This window comes from Podospora bellae-mahoneyi, chromosome 4, assembly GCF_035222275.1.
Source record: "Podospora bellae-mahoneyi strain CBS 112042 chromosome 4, whole genome shotgun sequence".
NCBI lineage: Eukaryota > Fungi > Ascomycota > Sordariomycetes > Sordariales > Podosporaceae > Podospora > Podospora bellae-mahoneyi.
The window spans coordinates 1,564,733-1,585,426 of record NC_085883.1 but is presented as its reverse complement, the minus strand read 5'-3'; the positions used below and the strand labels follow the sequence as shown (position 1 = coordinate 1,585,426).

General features: G+C 54.0%; 6 protein-coding genes across 6 annotated transcripts; 4 read left to right on the top strand and 2 right to left on the bottom strand.

Moving 5' to 3' along the window:
* Positions 1-2,593, top strand: QC761_403800 (uncharacterized protein). Its single transcript, XM_062878670.1, has 5 exons — positions 1-22; positions 53-302; positions 373-684; positions 737-888; positions 965-2,593. Exons 2-5 carry the CDS (start codon positions 165-167, stop codon positions 2,454-2,456), a joined length of 2,094 nt encoding a protein of 697 aa, XP_062732160.1. The 5' UTR covers positions 1-22; positions 53-164; the 3' UTR covers positions 2,457-2,593.
* Positions 2,594-3,167: 574 nt separating this feature from the next.
* QC761_403810 (uncharacterized protein) lies at positions 3,168-5,154 on the top strand (the record flags this gene model as incomplete). The annotated part of the gene is made up of 2 exons (XM_062878671.1): positions 3,168-4,394; positions 4,456-5,154. The coding sequence occupies exons 1-2, from the start codon at positions 3,354-3,356 to the stop codon at positions 5,152-5,154; spliced, it is 1,740 nt and encodes a 579-aa protein (XP_062732159.1). The 5' UTR covers positions 3,168-3,353.
* A 771-nt stretch (positions 5,155-5,925) lies between these two features.
* Positions 5,926-7,772, top strand: QC761_403820 (uncharacterized protein; the record flags this gene model as incomplete). Its single annotated transcript, XM_062878672.1, has 5 exons — positions 5,926-6,213; positions 6,268-6,481; positions 6,547-6,947; positions 7,000-7,376; positions 7,429-7,772. The coding sequence occupies 5 exons, from the start codon at positions 5,926-5,928 to the stop codon at positions 7,694-7,696; spliced, it is 1,548 nt and encodes a 515-aa protein (XP_062732158.1). The 3' UTR covers positions 7,697-7,772.
* Positions 7,773-7,908: 136 nt separating this feature from the next.
* On the bottom strand, positions 7,909-8,969 carry QC761_403830 (uncharacterized protein). The gene is made up of 4 exons (XM_062878673.1): positions 8,704-8,969; positions 8,451-8,638; positions 8,244-8,399; positions 7,909-8,189 (listed from the first exon to the last, which is right to left on the bottom strand). Exons 1-4 carry the CDS (start codon positions 8,773-8,775, stop codon positions 7,979-7,981), a joined length of 627 nt encoding a protein of 208 aa, XP_062732157.1. The 5' UTR covers positions 8,776-8,969; the 3' UTR covers positions 7,909-7,978.
* A 170-nt stretch (positions 8,970-9,139) lies between these two features.
* Positions 9,140-18,736, bottom strand: QC761_403840 (Type I Iterative PKS). The gene is made up of 3 exons (XM_062878674.1): positions 17,162-18,736; positions 16,629-17,100; positions 9,140-16,564 (listed from the first exon to the last, which is right to left on the bottom strand). The coding sequence occupies exons 1-3, from the start codon at positions 17,217-17,219 to the stop codon at positions 9,232-9,234; spliced, it is 7,863 nt and encodes a 2,620-aa protein (XP_062732156.1). The 5' UTR covers positions 17,220-18,736; the 3' UTR covers positions 9,140-9,231.
* Positions 17,710-19,413, top strand: QC761_403850 (uncharacterized protein). The gene is made up of 4 exons (XM_062878675.1): positions 17,710-18,342; positions 18,409-18,590; positions 18,655-18,764; positions 18,819-19,413. The coding sequence occupies exons 1-4, from the start codon at positions 17,846-17,848 to the stop codon at positions 19,293-19,295; spliced, it is 1,266 nt and encodes a 421-aa protein (XP_062732155.1). The 5' UTR covers positions 17,710-17,845; the 3' UTR covers positions 19,296-19,413.
* Positions 19,414-20,694: the final 1,281 nt, after the last annotated feature.

The following is a 20,694-nucleotide window of genomic DNA, read 5'->3' as shown; positions in this document are numbered from 1 at the left end:
TCAGGATTGATCGTTGCCCACGGTTACATTTGTCTGTAGAGGACCACACTAGTACAGCTCCACACAGCTATCCCACAATGCGGCTCAGAGGCGTGGGATATCTTCTCCCACTTGACAAAGTCGGCTCTGCTCGCACTTAAAGTAAATACGTAGCCCACGAGTGGATGCTGGGGAAACCGTGTCTGGACCCTGGTGAAGTTGATACCTCTTTCAGCACCCTGAACGCCAAATCGACAATGCAATCAAGCCAGAGAAAACGGGTGGTTTCATCATGTATCCCTTGTTACACCAGGAAACAGAAGGTTGGTTGCAATTGCACATACCAGGGAATCTTGGCATCAAGTCCCTCACTGACATGCTATCCCGTCACAGTGCAACCGGCAGTATCCATGTAACCATTGCAGCCGCCGTCGACGCCCCGAACAATGCGCCTACAACCCTTCTCAAGCTACATTACCACCCAGTCCACCCCAAACCCAGAAGGACCACCTTCATGATGACGAAATCCAAACAGATGATAGCCAACAGGAGGCTCAAGCTGAAAGGAGGCCCTCTGCTTCATCCTCAGTCCAGGACACGATCAACTGGGGGGGTCTCAAAGAGGGGAGAGAACCGACATCCCTTGCGGAGGTTTTCGGGTATTTTGAGAATAGCAAATCCAACACGATTGCTCTGGTGAGAAAGGTAAGTTGCGTCCGAGTCAGACGTCTTTTCTCACGCTTACCACGCCTCACAGCTAGGGGCAGATGACGATGCAACGGGGCACAGCAGCGAGCCCGCGCCAGTGCCAGAAGAAACGGCAATCATAGCCCAAAGGCTGTTCGCTTCAATACCTAATCGTTCCATCCTCGACTTTTTGGTACGGTATTTCATCGCGGAGGTTAGCTGGTAAGTTCTGCCGATGCAATTTGTCCAACCACGTTACCTATTCAACAAAAGAGTAGCTGACAAGGCTTCAACCCAGGATGGATCAGCTCATATATCCGCCTTGGTTTCTTTCACATTATCAGAAATGGTGGGAAATGGAGCGGACATCGACAGCCTACGGTATCGAGTTTGCAGTGCTGGTTCTCAGGATATGTTCCTATGCCTCTCAGTTCCTCCCTTCGCCGACCTGTACTATCGACAGCATCAGGGGAGTGCCGCTGGCTGACATCCGTAAGTCCTGTGATAGAGTGGCCGATGCACTCACACCAATCTGCTCACGCCTCGACGCACGCGGGTCTCTTATACGGGTTCAGCACGTCGCTTTTGCTGGGCTGAGGTCCCTGTGCCAGGGCCGAACAAATGCGCACTGGGAAGCGCTAAGTTGCGCTGTTCGAGTGGCACAGAGGATTGGGCTGCATGTTGATGCCACATCAGGTTTTTACAGCCACAACATGGACGAGCTCGAAAAGGAAATGAGACGGAGGACATTTTGCAATCTTTATGTCTGGGACAGTGTGCTATCTAAACGTCTGGATCAAATCCCTTTCTTACCAGACGCACTGAACCCTGACACCATGCCTCGAATGCACCTTGTGCTTGGCCTCGACGACGTCACTCAAGCCGATGCTCCTGACCTGTTCACCGAGCGCGTGCTCGAGGCACAGATAGCAAACTTCTGGCGGACTCATGGTTCCGGGAACGGGGCTGAATACGACCCCATTGCTGCAGAGGAACGATACGAGAAGTTCTGCAGCGAGTTTCTTCCCGAAATACCACCTGTCTTTGCTCTCTACCCTGACACATGCGACAAGTGGGATGCCCGTCTTCCAACCTTACCGTTACAGCGTCAGATGTTTCATATGGCCATCTTGGAGTCGCTTTGCCACAACTTCCGCCCTGCGCTATTTCAGGAGGCCAACTCGATTCAGCAACTCCCAGCCTACAAGCAGATATTGCTCTCATCCCACAAGCGAGCGCTGGCCGTCATAGCACTAAACTTACTTGAAGGTGTCTCTGCCCTCCATCTGATGATGGGTGGCTCACACACACGCCATGCGAGTCTCATCATCCCAACCTTTGAGGCTGCAGTGGTCCTTTTGTGTCTCTGCTCCGATGAAAACTTCCCACCAAAAGCAGAGACGACACTCCGAAGGGAGTCCACTACCAGCATGACGAAGTCCTCAGATCCCTTCGGAGTAGGCGTCACTGACGTTGCTAAGGACGAGTGCATCCAGGCTGTAAGGAGTGCGCTGGGCCGACTACAAACTCTTGCCGATATGAACCACATGGCTGAGGTGGGCGCAAGAACGCTCACACGCCTTCTTGGAAAGTTAGAGAAGATCAGTGATACCACGGTTAGCGAGGCCAACACACTAATGAGATTGGATACCGACCCAATCGTCGTCACTGATCCTGCACTTCAGCTGTCGGAGGCGTGGAATTGCCTACAGACGCCAGACTATGCCGAAGTAGAGTTCTTGGCTGAGAATACACCAACAACTGATATGAGTGTTTTTAGTTGGTTTTGAGGATATGGATTTATACGTGAATATTGCATGAACACAAGACAGGCGTTAGGGTGTTGGGAAATAGGGTCATGTCAAACTTACGAAGCTGCTCTCAACTGATGATCCTGGAATAGCAAATAGATACTGTGTCTTTTCCCCATGTCATAACAATAGTGGTATTGTTGTGCCTGTGGCCTGACTTACCTATTTACCTACTACATTATAGAATGGAGACCAGGCAGCGTTGGGTCGCTCGATGCTCTCCATAGAGAAATGAAATAGTGAAAATGATAAGATTTTATACACATGGATTACCATATGTGATATGTAGAAAGGAAAGTGCCCCTTGGCCATTGATGAAACTGTAAAGGAGGCAGTATCCCGCAGGTTATGCAACACAAATGAGCAGACATGATTCATATGTGCACGCACAATAATATGCCTCACACTCGTGTACAGCTCCCTCGTCTCCTAGTGTGGTCCTCATCTGAGCACCTACAAATAGTTGGGTGGACGATAATCAATTTTCTGGCTCGGTGCTAGTCTCTCTGAAAGCTATACATCCGTTCCCTCCGAGCAGTCGAGCCGGTACCTTCCGACCGGCAGATATCGGCCGACATTTCTCGGCTCAGACTGACCCTCAAACTCACTCTCGTGCGTGCCCGGGCCTCAGCCTTTTCGAGCGGGCCGGCTCAGGCAAAGCTGGTTGTAACAGAAATGAATCGGCCGACGTAGCATGGTTTCCGGTCCCGGTGGGGGCCGTCGGTGCTGACGTCGAGCCTGGCGGGAAACCACCTTCACTGCTGCCATCATGGGTTGGGACTTCTGTTCATCTTTCCCCATTGCGTATGGAAGCATTTGTATTAGGCTCAACACAACCGTCCCCTAACAGTGCCCTTCAGTGCAAACTCCTACAATATGGCTCTTCTGAACATCTATACGACGCTTACTAGCTTCCTGTCGCCAACAGCCACACTCTGGCTGGCTGTTTTGCTCACAGTCCTTGGTCCTTATTTGCTGTACCAATGGCTGCTTCCCAAACCGCTCCCCGGCATTCCGTTCAACATGGAAGCTACAAAGTCGTTGTTCGGTGACGCACCTGCCATGAGCAGGGAAATCAGCGTCACGGGAGAGTTTAGCATGTGGCTAGCCCATCAGGTCGAACGAATGGGTGAACCCATCTGCCAAGTCTTCATCCGTCCGTTTTCCAAGCCATGGATCCTGGTGGGCGATTTCCACGAAGCTCAGGACATTTTGATGCGCCGCACCGAGTTTGAGAAGCCTCAGTTCTTGATCGACGGGCTCCTCGCTTTGGGTGATTGGAATGCAAGGTACAAGACCAACGACCCCACCTTCCGAGCCCGCCGCCACCTCAAGCAAGACTTGATGGCACCAAACTTCCTGAACAGCTTCATGGGCCCATTTCTTCACAGCGAGGGGTTGAAGCTCGTCAAGCTTTTCGAGGCAAAGATGAAGCTTGCCGACGGGAGACCGTTTTCTGTGCGGTCGGATTACTACCACGCTGCCCTCGACACCATGGTTCACTACGCCTTCGGCGGAAATATTCCAGACTCGGCAACGGACCCTCAGTTGGAGACGATATCCAACATAAGGCCCTCGCAAATCCCCCCAGCCAGCAAGGACGAGCCTGTGGTCTTTCCTGAAACTCCAATCTCGCCATTCCTCGCCGCTGTCCATCACGCACCTGATGTCTTGGAAAAGACCACAATTGCCTGGGCGCCCAAACTCAGTTTCTGGTGGTGGAGCCAACAGCCATGGTTCCGGAAGATCTTCTCACAAAAGGAACAAGTCGTCCCCAAGCAGCTCGACGTGGCGATTCGGAATTTTGAAGCGGGCGAGGTCAAGACAGCTCTGGAGCACCATCTGATGCGGGAGAAGATTGCAGCTGAGAAACAAGGGCGTGAGCCTCTGTTGAACAGTCACATCATGGTCGATGAGGTGAGCGTGGCTGCATCAAGTAGCCAAAAAGCAGGTTGTGCTAACGAAAATCCTCTGCTAGATTTTTGCAGACATGATCGCCGGTCATCATACCACAGGGGGATCAATGGGGTGGGTTACCAAGTATTTGACTGGCTACCCCGAAGCCCAGTCTAAACTCCGCGATGCACTGTACTCTGCTCTTCCAGAGGCTGTTGCAGAAAAACGCTTCCCCACCTTTGAAGAGCTTCGCCGAGCGAGAATTCCTTACCTTGAGGCGGTCATCGAGGAGACGCTGCGCCTGACACCATTCAGCATGACAAGAGAGGCTACGGAAGACACCGAAATTCTGGGCTACAAGATCCCTAAAGGATGCCAGGTCTTTATGGTCAATGCCGGACCTGGATACCTCTCCCCTTCGCTGCCTGTAAACGAGAATGCTCGTAGCCCGACGTCCAAGGCGGCGAAGAGACGGCCTCATTGGGATGAGTCCAAGGATCTGAAGCTGTTTGAGCCTGAGCGCTGGCTTGTAACCAAGAAGGATGGGTGTGTGGAGTTTGATGCAGGCGCGGGACCGCAGCTGGGATTCGGCATGGGTATCAGACAATGCTGGGGGAGGAAGCTGGCGCATCTGGAGATTAGAACGATTATGGCGTTGGTGGTTTGGAATTTTGAGTTTTTGGAGATTCCAGAGGCTTTGGGGGGTTATGCTGGGTTTGATGGAATTTCGAGACAGCCACAGAAGGTTTATGTCAGGTTGCGGAAGGTGAATTCCTGGTAGATTGGATAGGGGTGTTGGCCTTCTGTTTGGGAGAATTGGAGTTTTGCTCAAGTAGTACATATGAATACCTACTATGATCTTGACATCATACCTCATAACAGCAATATGCGTTTCTCCACCGTTCCGGATCTTGGTTTTATATGTGCTGTTACCTGGAACCGCCGAACAACCAACAATTGTGGAAAAGATTCATTACTAACCAAGGTTTCTATAAAAGGAAGCCATCCCACATCGAAAGTCATCGATTTCTAATCTACCAACTTTTAAGTACCGGCAATCCCTTTAGAACAACTTTCTCAATTCGCTTCACTTGGGAATTTCTGACGTTATTTGTATCTTCTTTGCCATCTCTCTGGTAACGAATATGTTGCAATTTCACTTTCAAATAGCAATCACCTTGACTTTTTCCTTTGACACTTTGAAGAATCTGGACCAGCTGGTCGGAGCTAGGTGGAGTTAAGAACTTTCCAAGACTTTCCCGTTACCAACAGAACCTGGTTGGTGCTTACTCGTTTGAAAGCCGAGATATTTCGGGGCGAAATCGTACCATACCAACAACACGCCCAATCCAAACCCGATCTTCTGCGATGGATAATACTACCATGCCACTTCCGGTGTTCCGCACACCGCCGCCACGGCGGGATCTGAAAGTCGTGAATCTATCCTGTCGGTAAATACATCTACATGCGTCTCACCATCTTGATCAGCCCGTTCAATTCTGGACCCCCATAGACTTCTCCTAATCTGCCCAAGCATTGTATCTTCACAACGATGCCGTCGCTCTATTGTTTTGTTGCACTGGGCATCACCCTCACCCAAGCCCTCGCTGCGGCGTATACCAACCCAAAGGACTACGCTCAGATGCCAGTTCCAAGACAGAGCCCCTTGCCGTCTGAGTCTGTCCAGCAAGGGCTCGGCCCTTTGCTTTCCAAGAATGCCAGTATTTTTGGGCCAGATGACTCCCGTTGGCTGGACGCTACTGAGCGATATCAAGATTTCGCGGTGCCGCAGGTTCAGGTTGTTGTTCAACCCGGGGTAGAGGACGATATCCCGACGATTGTAAGCGGTCCCTGCCTATCCACTCAGAGCGAAATAACCAACAGTTTAAACTAGGTGAAATATGCAAATGAGCATGGTATCAACTTCTTTGTTGTCAATCGCGGGCACTCATTAACGTCAACTGTTGGAAGGTTCAACGGCATCCAGATCGACGTGAGAAGTCTGACAGACATCTCCATCAACAAGGATGCGATGACGGTTAAGCTCCAGGCTGGGGCGCGGAATTATGAGACGATTGACATCCTTTGGAAGGAGGGCTATGTCACAAGTGAGTTTCCTAGCCTTGATAATCAACGACTATTTAGAAATTAACAATGTTCCTCCTCCTCTCAGCAACTGGAAGTTGCTCCTGCGTCGGCATGGTCGGACCAGCATTGGGAGGCGGTCACGGTGTGCAGCAGGGCGTCCATGGCCTCATAGCCGACAACCTGATTGGCCTGAACGTTGTGCTCGCCAATGGAACAGCCATCACGGTTAGCGAAACATCCTATCCCGACTTGTGGTGGGCGATGAGAGGTGCGGGTCACAACTTTGGCATTGTCACCAGTTTTGATATGAAGATTTACCCGGTCACGGTCCCGTCTTACTACTACAGGAACTACGTCTTCACAGGCAAACACGTTGAGCCGCTCTTCGAGGAGCTGAATAAGTTCCATTCAAACGGTAGCCTTTCGCCGACGTGGGGAGGGGCGTTTGGTGTTTACACCATGGAGCCGAGCGTGAGCACTACTGAGGTGAGATAATGGCCAGCACAGGTACCGCCGCCTACCACTAACAGTTCTTCAGGCCACAATATTCTGGACATTCATCTACGGAGGCTCCAAAGAGGATGCCGCAGCGGATCTGTCACCGTTCGATGCCCTCGGCCCCGTGGCGGTGGATGAAGGCGATGTGCCATTCACCTCCATCTCAGACATCTTGATCAGCGGACTGGAATCTGATCTGTGCGCGCCGAGCAAGGTCCATATCACAGGTACAGCCGGCCTCCAAGTCTACAACGTCACTGTACAGCGGCAGCTCTATGACCTGTACAACAAGAAGGTCGCTAAGGAGCCGTTGCTGTCAGGCACCAAGCTAGTCCATGAAGGCTATGCCGTTGAGGGTGTTCTGAGGGGCAAGCCGGAGGACTCTGCTTTTCCATTGCGTGACGATAATCTTCTGATGTGAGTGAAACAGTTCCTGCCGCTGTACCACGGTATTGACGTTTTACCGCAGGTACTTCGACGCCATGCCTCCACCAAACTCGGGCCTGGAGGACTTTGCCTTCCAGTGGGCTCGGGAAACGGAGGATCTATGGAACGCAGGCGAAGGTGAATGGCGGAAGCCCACGACATACGTCAACTATGCCGCCGGCCACGAGTCGCTGGAGTCCATGTACGGCTATGAACCGTGGCGGTTGGAGAAGCTACGTGCCCTCAAGGCACAGTACGATCCCCTGAATAAGTTTGCATATTACAACCCCATAGTTCCATTGGAGAGCTAGGTAGACGGAGGCACGGTCTAGATAGGTAACAGGAGTCCGTTTCGGGGCTGGAACATAGGAAAAAGTCTAGTGCTACCCCTTTTCAAACGCGCATCGCCCCATGAGAACCATCGCGGCTTTAACGCTAACCCATCGCAAGGCCCGATATTCACCAGATGATATACCCTATCCCTATTCCTACCCCATCCCTTCCCCTAACCCCAACCAGACTGTGGGTAATTCACGTCTCGAAAGAAAAGGTCGTGTACCTCTAGCATTTCTCTCAGACAAACACGGACCTCATCATCCAGCCAAACATTTTCTTTTCACGGAAAGTACTTTAGACACAGGTAGAAGATGTCGAGGCTGGCTAAAGAGACAAGGATTGATTTGGCCCTCAAGAACTAGGCCTATCCTGCCAGTCAAGCGTGACATCCAACCCACTAATCCGCCACGGATTCTCCCCCTTCTCCTCCTTCTCCTCAATCCTGACCAGCTCCAGCTTGTACGAGCCCTACCGTGTCACAAAGTCAGCCACCCAACGAACTTAAGCAACCTCAACACTGACAGAAACTGACTCACCCCATTCCTCAAAGCCATAACACACGGCCTCCCCTCCCCCCCATCCCTCTTGTAGAAGATACCATGAGCGATAGCCCTCGCCTTGACATTTTTTGGCCTCTGCACCCCACCCCCCGGCTGCGGCAGCTCAATCAAAACGTTCCTGCGAGGGAATCATCAGCTTCATCTATCCGTGGCGATGGGAGAAACTCACTGAATAATATGCTCCGTCGTATCAAACTTGTCATGCATATGCTCTAGACTTTTAGCCCACTCCTCACTGGAGATCTTCTTTTGATGAAACTCATCACCAAGCAACAGCTTGTCGTAGCTGAGCTCGATGACAGGCGCATAAACATCATTGATCAATGTTTCAGTGGCGGCGTCGTCAAAGGCGAACATCTGTTGCGGGAAGGAACATCAGCAACTCCCACTGCCCGGACAAAGAGTACCCACTGGCAACTCACCATGCGGATCACAGTGTCGCGGATGTTTTCCTTGTCGAGCAAGTAAGTCGCAGCGTCATATGAACCGGCCATTTTGGAGATATCGCAATTGCGTTTCTGTTGAGAGTTTGCAGGATGTGTCAAGATGAAAAGCAGGGTTGCTGTCGATGGTGGTGGACGTTGTGGTTTATGATGGCATTGCCGGACTTACCGGGGATAAGCCATATCGGTGTTAGGGCCTTGGCGTCACCCCGCCTCGGATCAAGTGCGGAAGGATAAGCCTGTCGATCACCGGCCTTGGCACGGGAGCACCCGAGCAACTTCGGCCGACGCCAGTCTGCGAGTGCCCGAGCTTGGGATGAACACGTGAACCCGCCGTAGTTCTTATCACGACAGTCTCTGATGGCTACCGCCTGAGCATTGGAAGCAGGTTAGGAGTTCGCATTTGGAATCGCATCAGGGTCGTATCAGGAGTTGGCATCAGGAGTTGCTTCAACGACTTCATCTGTCTATCTAACGCTGCGAAAAGTAATGACATGAATGCTCAACCTACTCCTTCAACGCCGCATCTACAATATTCTCAGCCAGTGTCTTGATACTCGTCTGTGCGTCCAGCAGTTCCCCCATTTTGAGGTTCGTCTTCAATGCCTGGTGGAACCAGCTCCGCAGTTCAGCCGCAATGAGGCTGTCAACGCCATGCTCGGCAATACTCTTGGCAGGGTCCACTGTTGACGCATCGATAAACAACATCCCAGCAACAGTCTGTATCACGCCTTCGGTCACGAGCGCGACCGTATTGGCCCGGGCGCCAGCTCCTCCCTTGATTCCCTCCGAGAATGACGACCGCAGTCGGGCCACGGCCGACTTGCCTGCTCCGCCAGCGCCATCCTGAGGCACATCTGCCCCACTCGCTTGTCGTTGCGCGTCCTTCATTGCCCGCATGATAACCGACACGCGCCCGTCGCGATACCAGCGTGGGATATGATCGTTCATCGACGCCAATTCAGCCAACCCGACCGGATCGAGACACGTCAAGATATTGGCCTCCGACAACGGGTCCTGATCCTGCCCAACCCAGCAAGTTGTCTCCGCAGGCAAGAAGGCCGGCTCCAGCTGGGCGAGGACCTGATGCTCTGTGATTGTCATGGTCTTGTTACGTACGTACATGTCATCTGTGCCAACCGAGTTGTGAAGGAAGTCCGACTTGACATCAGCCACCAAGCCATACGATACTGTGGACGCGGGAAGGCCGAGCCGTCGACGGTAGCGGGCAAAATAGTCCTGAAAGCTGTTTGCAGCGATGTATGCCGCTTGAGTTGGTGGTGCCCAGATGGACTCGGTCGACGTGATCATGACGAAAAAGTCCAAAGGTAACGAAAGAGTGGCTTCGTGCAGGTTGAGGGTACCCAAAACCTTTGCAGCAAACCCATCTCGCCATTGATCAATGGTCAGCTTGTCGAACGAGAGATCTGTCAATGACATGGCTGCATGGATCACTCCTTTGACAGCCCGGTCGCCCGATGCAGCGTTGCAGACCGCTTTCACGACATTCTCTCGCTTGCTCACATCACAGACCGCTGCCTCGACACGAACGCCTTGCGACTCAAGATCCTCTACCAGCAACTTTGCAGCAGGGGTGTTGATACCACGCCTAGAAAGTACCACAAAGTCACGAGCGCCACGACTGACCATCCACTTGATAATGGCTCGGCCAAGCCCGCCCAGACCTCCAGTGACAACATAGCGTGCCTCAGAGTCGAACTTCGCTGCTGGCGGCTCTTGGACAAGCTTGATCAGAGAGGCTGGATTCTCGAATGACACCACCAGTTTTCCAATGTGCGTGCCTCTGGACAGGCCCACCAAGACTCGGTCGAGCTCCGACACATCGCGAACGGCAAAGGGGCGAATCGGCGCAATAACGTTCCATCGATAAAGGTCATTGACTGTCTGCATCAACTCGCGTCCAAGCTCTGGATCATTGTCCAGGAGGACATTAAGATCGAACGAGGTCAGAGTGGCGTTCCTCTGGAAGTGCTCCAAGCCAATGTCCTTGGCTTCAAGTACGTCGAGCCGACCAACGTCGACAAGATGTCCCATGGGAGCCAGCGCTTTAAGGGATTCGCACAGGAAATCTCCTCCGACAACCGTACTGAGAATGACATCAAAGCCGCCCCTGCCGGTTGCTTTGGCAGCATTAGATAGCGCCGTAGGGTCCCGAGAGGAAAAGATGTGATCTGCGGGGATACCCACAGTGTCAACAAGGAAGGAGACCTTTTCAGCAGTGCCAACAGTAGCGAATACATCGGCACCCCGAGCCCGCGCAACCTGAATAGCCGCCAAGCCCAGCCCGCCTGTGGCAGACTGTAGCAACACCTTCTGGCCTTTTCTAAGTCGTGCCACATAGTCAAAGGCATAGATGGCTGTCATGTACACCAGTGGCATCGTAGCCATCTCGGTGAGAATGTCTCCTGGCTCGAGCTTTTGTGCAAATGCGGCAGGAACTCTCGTGTAGTTTCCAAATTGGCCTCTGCCGACACCATAGACACGATCCCCAACAGACAGACCATCCACTGCGGCACCGATCTTGGTCACAACGCCGGCGTATTCTGACGACAGGTTGCTGCCAGTTGCGTCAAATCGACCTGACGTGAGGCCCAAATCCTTCCAGTTCACACCCACAGCTGCCACTTGAACGTCAACGTAGTCCGCTGGGATGGGCTGCAATAGCTCTGTATAGGCTCGGAAGTATAGCGAAGTAAGGATGCCGGGGGTCTCGAATGCCGCACGAACAGGACCCTGACTGCCAATGGGAACCATCTGAGAGCCTCTGCTCGTAGGTGTTTTGCTTAGGTCGATATACACGCCGAGCTCTGTGTCAGGGACCACCCGGCTCACCCACATACAGCCGTCCTGCCAGACAAACTCTCGGTCCTTGCTGCCTTCTTCATCAGAGGCATCCTCATTCTGCAGGGCTAGCTCGGATTTGACGATGTTGCGAATGAGAGTATCATCCTGTTCTCCGAAAGTCTCCGCATCAATGTCAATGGAGAGGAAACGGCCGGCCGGGTTCTCAGTCGCGATGGTTCGGAGAAGGCCAATCATGAAGGCGGCCCGAGGGCCCCGACCTTTGGCAATTCCACTCGACGTCAACCAGACCATGCTCTTGGTGTTTCGGGCAAGATGCTGGAACGAGTCGAGAAGGCTGGCGTCTTCAGTGTCAAAGAGGTCATTCTCGTCGTTGAGGAATACCACGGTGCGGGCGTTGGGCTGTACTGTTTCGGACGCTTCATTGATCGAAGACGCCACAGCCAAGACGCCATAACGCTCAAACTCACTGGAGACTTGCTCCAAGAGCGGCGACGGGCCATTGGCTCCGTGCAAAAGATGGATCACGGCGGCCGGACCTTCCTTTGCCTCTGTGTCTTTGTTGGTGACCACGTAAGACTCTTCGACACGGGTGGAAACGAGGATGGAGGTCGTGTTATGGGGGCGGTTGTAGTCATCAAGGGCCAGCTCCGTGCCCGAGAAGCCGGCCTTCCTCAATCGCCTGTCCCAGGTCTCCAGGTCCATGAAAGGCCCCTCAGTACGACCGTCACCAACCCCCAGCCAATAACCCGTGAGAGTACCGTACAGCAGCCCCAGCAGCACTCTCATACGCGTGCTCTCCACCAGCACTAACCTGCCTCCCGGCTTCAACAACCTCCGGCAGTTTTCGAGAGTTACATCCATACTGGCCGTGGCGTGGATAGCCTCACATGCAAAGACCACATCGTAGACCGGCTCAAACCCATTGGCGAGCGGATCCTCCCCGATATCCAAAACAGCGTAGCTCACATCACGATAGCCTGACATGAACTCCTGAGCGGCCGTCAAGAAACCAGCCGAGATATCAGTAAACGTGTAATCACCGTACCGCTTAATGCCGTTCGACCTTGTCAGCGCCCCCATAGCTACTCGTGTGCCTGCGCCAGTTCCTGCGCCGACCTCTAAAATACGCATATTGGGATTGGCATGGCCGAGGCAGTCGAGGACATTACGTAGCTGCGGGTATGAGCCCACAATGACATGGCCTGTCTCGTACAGCGCCGTGAGGAGTCCATCCGGCACGAGGACGTCAATACCTGTCTTGCGCTCCGCGAGGATTTCACCCATGTTCTCATGCAGTCTCCGAGCCGCCTGTGCCTCGGGCCGATCACCGGCCTCAACGTACAGCTTCTTAAGCAGCTGGTGACGCTGGTCGGCAGGAAGACTTTTGGCTTCGACCATATTCTCCCGATTGTCTTCCTCGACGCACCACTTCAGCCAAGAGACCCAGTGGCGGAGTTCACCTTTGGGTTGGGGTACGCTGGTTGCGCTTTTGAAGAATACCTCGTAGATGTCCGCCACGACTAGGCAGCAGATCATGTCGACCACCTCGAGGCTTGCGGCACCTTGGTTATTTTCCTGTGGGGGGGGGAACAGTGCCCGGATCTGGTCGTTGTTAAGAGTACGGATGTCGGGCTTCCAGGTGAGCCTGGTGAAAGGGCTGCTCAGGGCCTTCTTGGACTGCATGGTGTACTCGTCCGACTTGGACTCCTTGAAACTAAGACAGCGCAGCGTGTCGACGTCCAGAACAACGTTGCCGCTTTCGTCAGTCATTTGCAGCTTGATGTAGGCACCGCGCAGGCCTTGGGTCTGACCGTGGGCTATGGCTGTTGCGGGTGTATGCGGGCTGAGTCCTGCTTTCAGATACATGCTTGAAAGGTGGACAGGCACGAAGGCAGTGTATGCACGTTCCAATTGGCCACCGTAGCAGGCAATGAGACCTAGCTGGAAGGTGCCGTCGAGGGCCGCCGGATGGAGCGCATAGCTTGACTCTCCCCCTTCGATCGTGTTGTCCGTTGTGTTCAGCGCCACGGTTGCTTGGGCTAAATTCTGGTTGGGGTCTGCCCGGATATTGGAGAGAGGCTGGAAAGTTGGGCCATAGCCGATGCCAATCTCGGTGAACTTGTTGTACCACGCATGTGCGCCGGGGAATCGGGGGTCCTTCAAAGAGCCCATCTTGCTGGTCACCGCAGGCTTCTCCGAGATCTCGACTTTGACAAGACCTGTGCAGTGCTCCGTCCACTCATCAGAATCCCCGGATACCGAACTGACGGTGAAACGGGACCAGCCAGGCGATTTGACCGTTGCGTCCGTGTCTGCCAGTTCCAAGCTGAGGATGATATCAACACCACGATCATCTTCGGGAAGCCGCAGGGCGGTCTCGATGTCAACCTTGCGGAGCGAGTACCCCGTGATCTCATACGCCTTAGGTAGCTCGTGGTACACCTGCGTGGCGGCCTCTATTCCCATAGCAATGAAGCCCGCCGCAGGGAAGACGGCGTCAGGAATCAAGCGGTGGTCGCCCAACCAGGGCACATCCTTAAGTCGAAGAATATTCCGCCATTGAGGCCGTAGCTTGCTGGCGCCAGGCAGCCGGGCGCCTATGAGGTCGTGCCTAAGGACCTGTCGAAGTCGATATTCCTTGCTAAGCCGGCTCTCATAGTAATTGACCGGTCCATATGTGTACTGGTAAGGGGGGAGATCGACTGCCGTACAGCCGTGCACGAGACTCCACCGGCCCTCGTGCAAGCCGTCATCGACTGCGTTTACTGCAACCAAGTCGACTTCGGCATTCAGGCTAAACAGGGTGCCGGCGAGCTGGAGCACAGACTCCCGGCTGTCCTCTCCTCTCTTCAGTGATGCGACATGTGGTGCAGACTTGCCGATACTCTTCAATATCTGGTCCACCGGGCTCTTCAGTGCCGGGTGCGGGCCGAGCTCCACCAAGATATCAACGGCTTGGTCACCCTCCAAGCTCATCATCCCGCTGACAGCCTCGGAGAAGCGGACGGGTGATTCAAGGTTTGCTCTCCAGTACGAAGCACCAACCTCAAAAGCCATGGCCTCATCAGGGGTCACCGACGACACCCAGCGGATGAGAGGGTATCTCTGGGTCTTGTCAACCAGTCCGATATTGTCGATGTGCTCAAGTCCCTTTGACAGCATGTCGTTGTATTGCCCGCCCAGTGCCACCATATGATGTGAATGGTAGGCATTTCCGCCGGTTCGAAGGACACGGTTGAACACGCCTTCCTCATTGAGCGAGGCCGACAGGGACTCGATGGCATCCTCGTCACCAGACAGCGTGACGCTGCCGGGCGAGTTGATCGCCGCGATCTTAATGCGGTCTTCCTTTCCGTCCAGGTATTCCATCGCGGCATCCATCCCAACACCCACAGCCAACATGGCGCCCTTTGCCTTATTCTGCGACACGGCCAAACCGCGAAAGTAGGCAGCAGTAATAGCTTCGGCAGCTGTGATATACCCCGACGCATACGCCGCTGCCATTTCGCCAGAGGAGTGGCCAACCACTGCGGCAGGCGCGATAGACCACGATGCAAGCAAATCGACGAGCCCGACCTGAACGGCGGTACAGGCCACTTGGGACACTTGGGGTGACAGCACGAGATCGGGCTCGCAGTTCCCGGACAGGACATCGGAAATCTTCCACGAGGGCCGGGATGGTAGTGCATCCATCACCCGGTCCAGGTGGGTGATCGCCGCGCGAAAGACGGCGTACTCGAATAGCTGGGCGCTCATGGCATGCCACTGTGCGCCCTGACCCGTGAAAACATATCCGATGGTTGCTGGCCGCAGGGGGCTCGTTAGGATGCGACGGTCTGTGGCGAGCCCGGCTTGGATATCGCTCTTGGCGACGATGCGGAATGAACGCTGCTGGAAACGTGATCGTTTGGAGCTCAGGGTGTAGGCGATGTCTGCAAGGGGCCACTGGTGGATGACGCGAGAGAGGGCGGCAATATTCGACTTGAGGGATTGCTCGGTATGGCCCGAGAACGGGAGAAGCACGAGGTCACGCGTGGTGGCGTCCGCCTTCGTCGTCTTTCTCGGTTTAGTCGTGAGAGGGGAGTGGTCAGCAGGTGGCGTCACCACTCCGTTGTTGCCCTCGTGGGCCTTCCCGTTGGAATACCCGTTGGCGGTATGGCCGTTGGCTGAGGTGCTGGCTCTAGAGATTCCGGGCTTGATGTAGTCGGGGAGAACCACATTGACGTGGTCGATAATACAGTGCCCGTTGGCCCCACCGAACCCGAAGGAATTTACGCTTGCGCGCCGGAGCTTTCCTTCCGGCCAGGGTATCGTGCCATCTTTGACAACTTCGACTTTGGCTCCCGCAAAGTCGATGCTCGGGTTCAGTTGGTCGATCCCAAAGGTTGGTGGGATTTGGCCTGCTTCGAGGGAAAGAACCACCTTCATAACCGAGGCGATGGCACTTGCACCTTCCGTGTGGCCAAGGTTTGGCTTGATGGAGCCGATGAGGAGCCGGTCTTCCGGGGCGTCTGACCGAGAGGAAGCAAAGACGTTGCCGACGGCCGTCACTTCGATCGGGTCGCCGGCTTGCGTGCCCGTACCATGGCACTCGAAGAATGTCGTGTCTGAGAAGAGAAGGCCGCCGGCGTGTTTGTAGGCCTCGCGAATGACGTCTTCCTGTCCGGCTATGCTGGGTCGGGTGATGCCTCCTGTCCGGCCGTTGGCGTTGATGGCGGTGCCTCGAATCATGGCTCGAATTGGCAACGAGTCTAACACAGCTATGGTGGATTTCTTGAGATATAGAGCGGCGTAGCCCTCCCCACGGGCGTAACCGTCTGCAGAGGCATCGAACGTGTGACATCGCGCCGTGGGCGAGAGTGCGCCGAGCTTGTCAAGCACAAACTGCATGCTGGGATCGGATATCCAGTTGGCTGCCGCGACTATGGCGCCGTCACAGTCACCGCTGCGGATTGCACTGACGGCCATGTGCAGGGCATACATGGAGGATGAGCAGGCGGTGTTTGTGGCCAGACTGTGGTAACCATTAGCCCCTGATTACCCGATTAACGTTGATTTCTAGGAAGACCAGTGCGTACCTCGGACCATGAAGGTTGAAGATGTAACTGATACGATTGGCGAGAATACTCGTGTCCGCTCCCGTGGCAGCGTATGACTTTGGGCTCTCCCAATCCCGTGCCTGAATGAGGATGTGATCGAGGGCGAAGTTGCCGATATACACCCCGGTTCGTGATCCTGAAATACTCTCCCAAGTCTCCCCTCCGTTCTCGAGAGCCTCGTACACCACTTCGAGCAGCTTCCGTTGAGACGGGTCGAGGGTTTCGGCTTCTCGCCCGGTGATGCCGAAGAAGGAATGATCAAATAGGCGAGCATCTTCGTCCATGAGAAACGCACCGGGTGTTCTCATGGATCCTGGGCGCTCTTTGTTGGGGTGGTAGAAGCCCTTGGCAGAGAATCTAGGGTGGTTGAATTTGCGCCAGCCGTCGCGTTTGTTCTTCAGAAGGTCCCATAGCCCTGAAGGGTCACGAATGTCACCGGCCCACCGGCAGCCTGTGAGAAATGTTAGTATTACATGGCCAGTCCAGAAAGGACTGATGAGATTACAGCTTACCCATGCCGATGATGGCTACGGGCTCATGTGGGCCTTCGAGGATGGATGAGGAGGACATAGCTTAGTGTTGAGACTATCTACGCTCTGTTGACATTCGTTTTGAGATAGTAATCTTCCGCTTGGGTACAATGGTTCTATTCTGGATCTCCAAAATTCTAGGCACAATCACAAGATATGTATCTCGGTGAATCTCTGGTGTCCTCAAGCTGGCAATCATACACCATCGAGTCGTTTAGCGTCTGTTGATAACAGTGATCTCAACTGCTCCGACGTCCTTCGGCCGAGGCCCTCCTGATTTGAAGATTGTATTTCTACTGTAGAGTCGACGGACAATAACGCATCCCCTATGCGTTGAGACCGCACCGTGCAATATCGGTGCAGAGAACTTTGGCCGATGATCCGCAAGTGGGCCATTCTGCTGCGGAAATGCAACCTGTGGCGGTCAGACCGAGATTTCTCGGGCATCTGCTTTGTACGCTCAATGCATGAGATCAAGGTCATCACCCAGATCATGCTCACGAACTCGGCCGAGGATCAATCGCGATTGTGACACTTCTAATCCTTCAAAAACCTTGATCTTTGACCATCACACCACCGTCACCACCACACACTTGACAGCTCACCAACCACCATCACCATACATCGACAGCAACCACATCTCACTCTAGGTACCAAACCTCCACCATGTCCGACACCGCCGAAAACGTCTCCATCCTCGCTCTGGCCGAGGGCATCCTCTCCAAAACCAAAGAAATCACCGCCTACCTCCAATCCAACAACCTCCCCGCCTCCACCTTCTCCCCCTCCTCCGCCTCACCCCCCATCAAGGCAGACTACCGCGAGCTCCAAGGCAGCCTCCGCACCCTTCTAGAAGACCTCCAGCGTCTCGTCGACGGACCAGCGCTCTTCTACCGCCACTTCCTCATGCGGGGCTACGAAATCGCCGCATTCCAAATCGCCCTCGACTTTGACTTCTTCACGCTTATCCCAGCCGAGGGGGAAATCTCCGTGGAGGAACTCGCAAAAAAGGCAGGCTTGGACACCGACAGGACAGGAAGGGTGGTGAGGTTGTTGATAACCCATCGGTTCTTTCAGGAGACGAGGAAGGGGTATTTCTCGCATAATTCGTTCTCTTATGCGCTGCAGCAGGATGATGAGGTTAGGTCTATGGTGCATTATTCGTGAGTCATCTGCCTTTTCCTTCTCTTTGGGTGGTTTGTTGGTCGTTGACTCTAGCGGCATGACAGGTTTGACGAGATGCTCAAGGCAGCGGCCGAGTCGAGTGTTGCTCTGAAGGCGACTCCCAATGAGTCTGACAGTGTGCATTGCCCGTTTTACGCCAGACATGGGGTGCCGATTTTTAGGTATTATTCCAAGCACCCGGAACATGCTGGGAGGTTTGCGAAGGCGATGGCTGGGTGGAGGAAGAGTAAGTTTCTACTCGGCTTGTTATCCTGGACAAAGAGTGAACGTATCTGACCATCGAATTACAGTGGAAAACAGCGTCACTGAATTGCGTGATAACTTCAACTGGGAAAGCATCAAGGGCAACGTGGTAGATATCGGCGGTGGAAGCGGCCATGTCGCTATCATTCTCGCTCGAGTAAGTCCCCTTTCCCTGAAACATAACTCCCCCAATATTTGTTAACCTTCACAGACCTTCCCCCATCTCAACTTCATCGTTCAGGATGAATCCGACGATATGCTCGCCCAAGGCCAACGCCTCCTCACCGACGATGTCCGTAACCGCGTGTCCTTCTCTCGGGCAAGCTTCTTCGAGCCTCAGCCATACAAAGGCGCTTCGGCATACCTCATCCGGCAGTGCACCCACAACTGGGCAGATCACGACGTGGTCACAATGTTCAGATCGGTGGTTCCTGGGCTTGAGGGTTCACCAGAGGGCACACCACTGTTGATCAACGATATTGTGCTGCCTGAACCGGGGACAGTCCCGAGGTATTGGGAGAGGGAAATGAGGCAGGCCGATATGGTGATGTTGGTGAGCTTTGGCGCTAAGCAGAGGACAAAACAGGAGTTTGAGAAGCTGTTGAAGGAAGCGGATGAGAGGTATGAGATTCGAAAGGTGCATGATAAGGGGGCATTGGGGTTGTTGGAGGTTCACTTGAGAAGGTGATGTGGTCACACCGATGCAGTACTTAGTTCGACCGTGGTACCCTGGTGCCAGAAGACTGATAATGTAACTGTCAATTGTCTACATGTACTTGCAATTTAAAACCGTATCTATCCAAACGAAACCTTCTTCTAACTAAGCGGCGAGAATGATGCAGCACCTGGCCTATGATACCTCTGGTCGAAGGCCGACGACGTGTATGGTAGAGGAGAGCTGTCTTGGAGGCGCCTAGGTACTTGGGTTTGAATGAGCAATACTTGGCACGACATTGGTACCAGCACCCAGCGCATGAGTCAGTGCCCGGCACAATAACGCATTCGATAAACGGCCCGCTCCCACGGCGGCAAGTGTCACAGGGCTGCCGGGCAACGGTCCCCCGGCTCGTGCATGAGAACAGCTTCACTTCTAGGTCGATTGCCGGGGCTAAGACAACAACTTAAAACGTACTTTCATTTTCGCCATCTCCTTCATCCGCCCCGAGGGTTTGACGTAACTGCCGACAATGGCCTGAATTGTCTCTTCCCCAACAACCTCAACCTCAGGTTCACCATGAGGTTCCAAATCCTTCCCTACCTCTCTTGCGTGACCGTGTAGGAGGCCGTCCAACACGTTTCGCCGGTCTTCCCACCCGCCCTTGCGATGTTCGAGCGTACCCCGACACCAGGAGCCTTGGTTTCCTCCTACCCAATGTCTTTTCCCCAGCTAACCCTCCTCCTCTTCCGCTTCTCCCTGTGCTCGCGTGCCTGCCTCTTCACATGGTAGTTTTGATCACATCACCTGCAGGTTCCTCCTCGGCGTCGTCATCGCCCTGGCCTGTGTTACCCTGGCTTGTGTCTTTCTCATGATCACTCGGCACGAGAATGACATCCATTACCCCCTCGCTATCATCATCTCCACCATCTACCGCACCCGTTGATGTCCGATACCTGCGGGGGATGTCGTTTCCCACCTTGCGAAGGACCTCCTTGAATCGGTCTTTCAGGCCCCCAGGCTCGCCATCCTGAACAGAAGGCACACCGGGTATGGAGACAAAACGAGACCCAAGCTCCTGGATCTCAGCCTCATAGTCGGTGAGGCAAGGCCCAAGATGGCTGGCGATGAGATGGGGAAGTTGTTTGTAGATCGTGTGTGTGAATTTGGCGATGAGACTAGTGCGTATAGTAGAGGCCGCTTCCTCGAAGGCGCGTTGGATGAGGAAATCGATGTTGGTTTCTGCCCTGATGGCGTTTTTCCGGCGGTTGATCCTAGGGTATACGGGGGTCGCAGGTGAGAACCCCCTCTTGGGCGCCATCCAATCGTTTGGTTCCATGTTTACTTGTACAACCCTCACCACCGGTTGGCAGACTGGAACAGAGAGACACCCGCAGCACAAATTTGAGCTGTTGTTTTCTCTCATAAATTT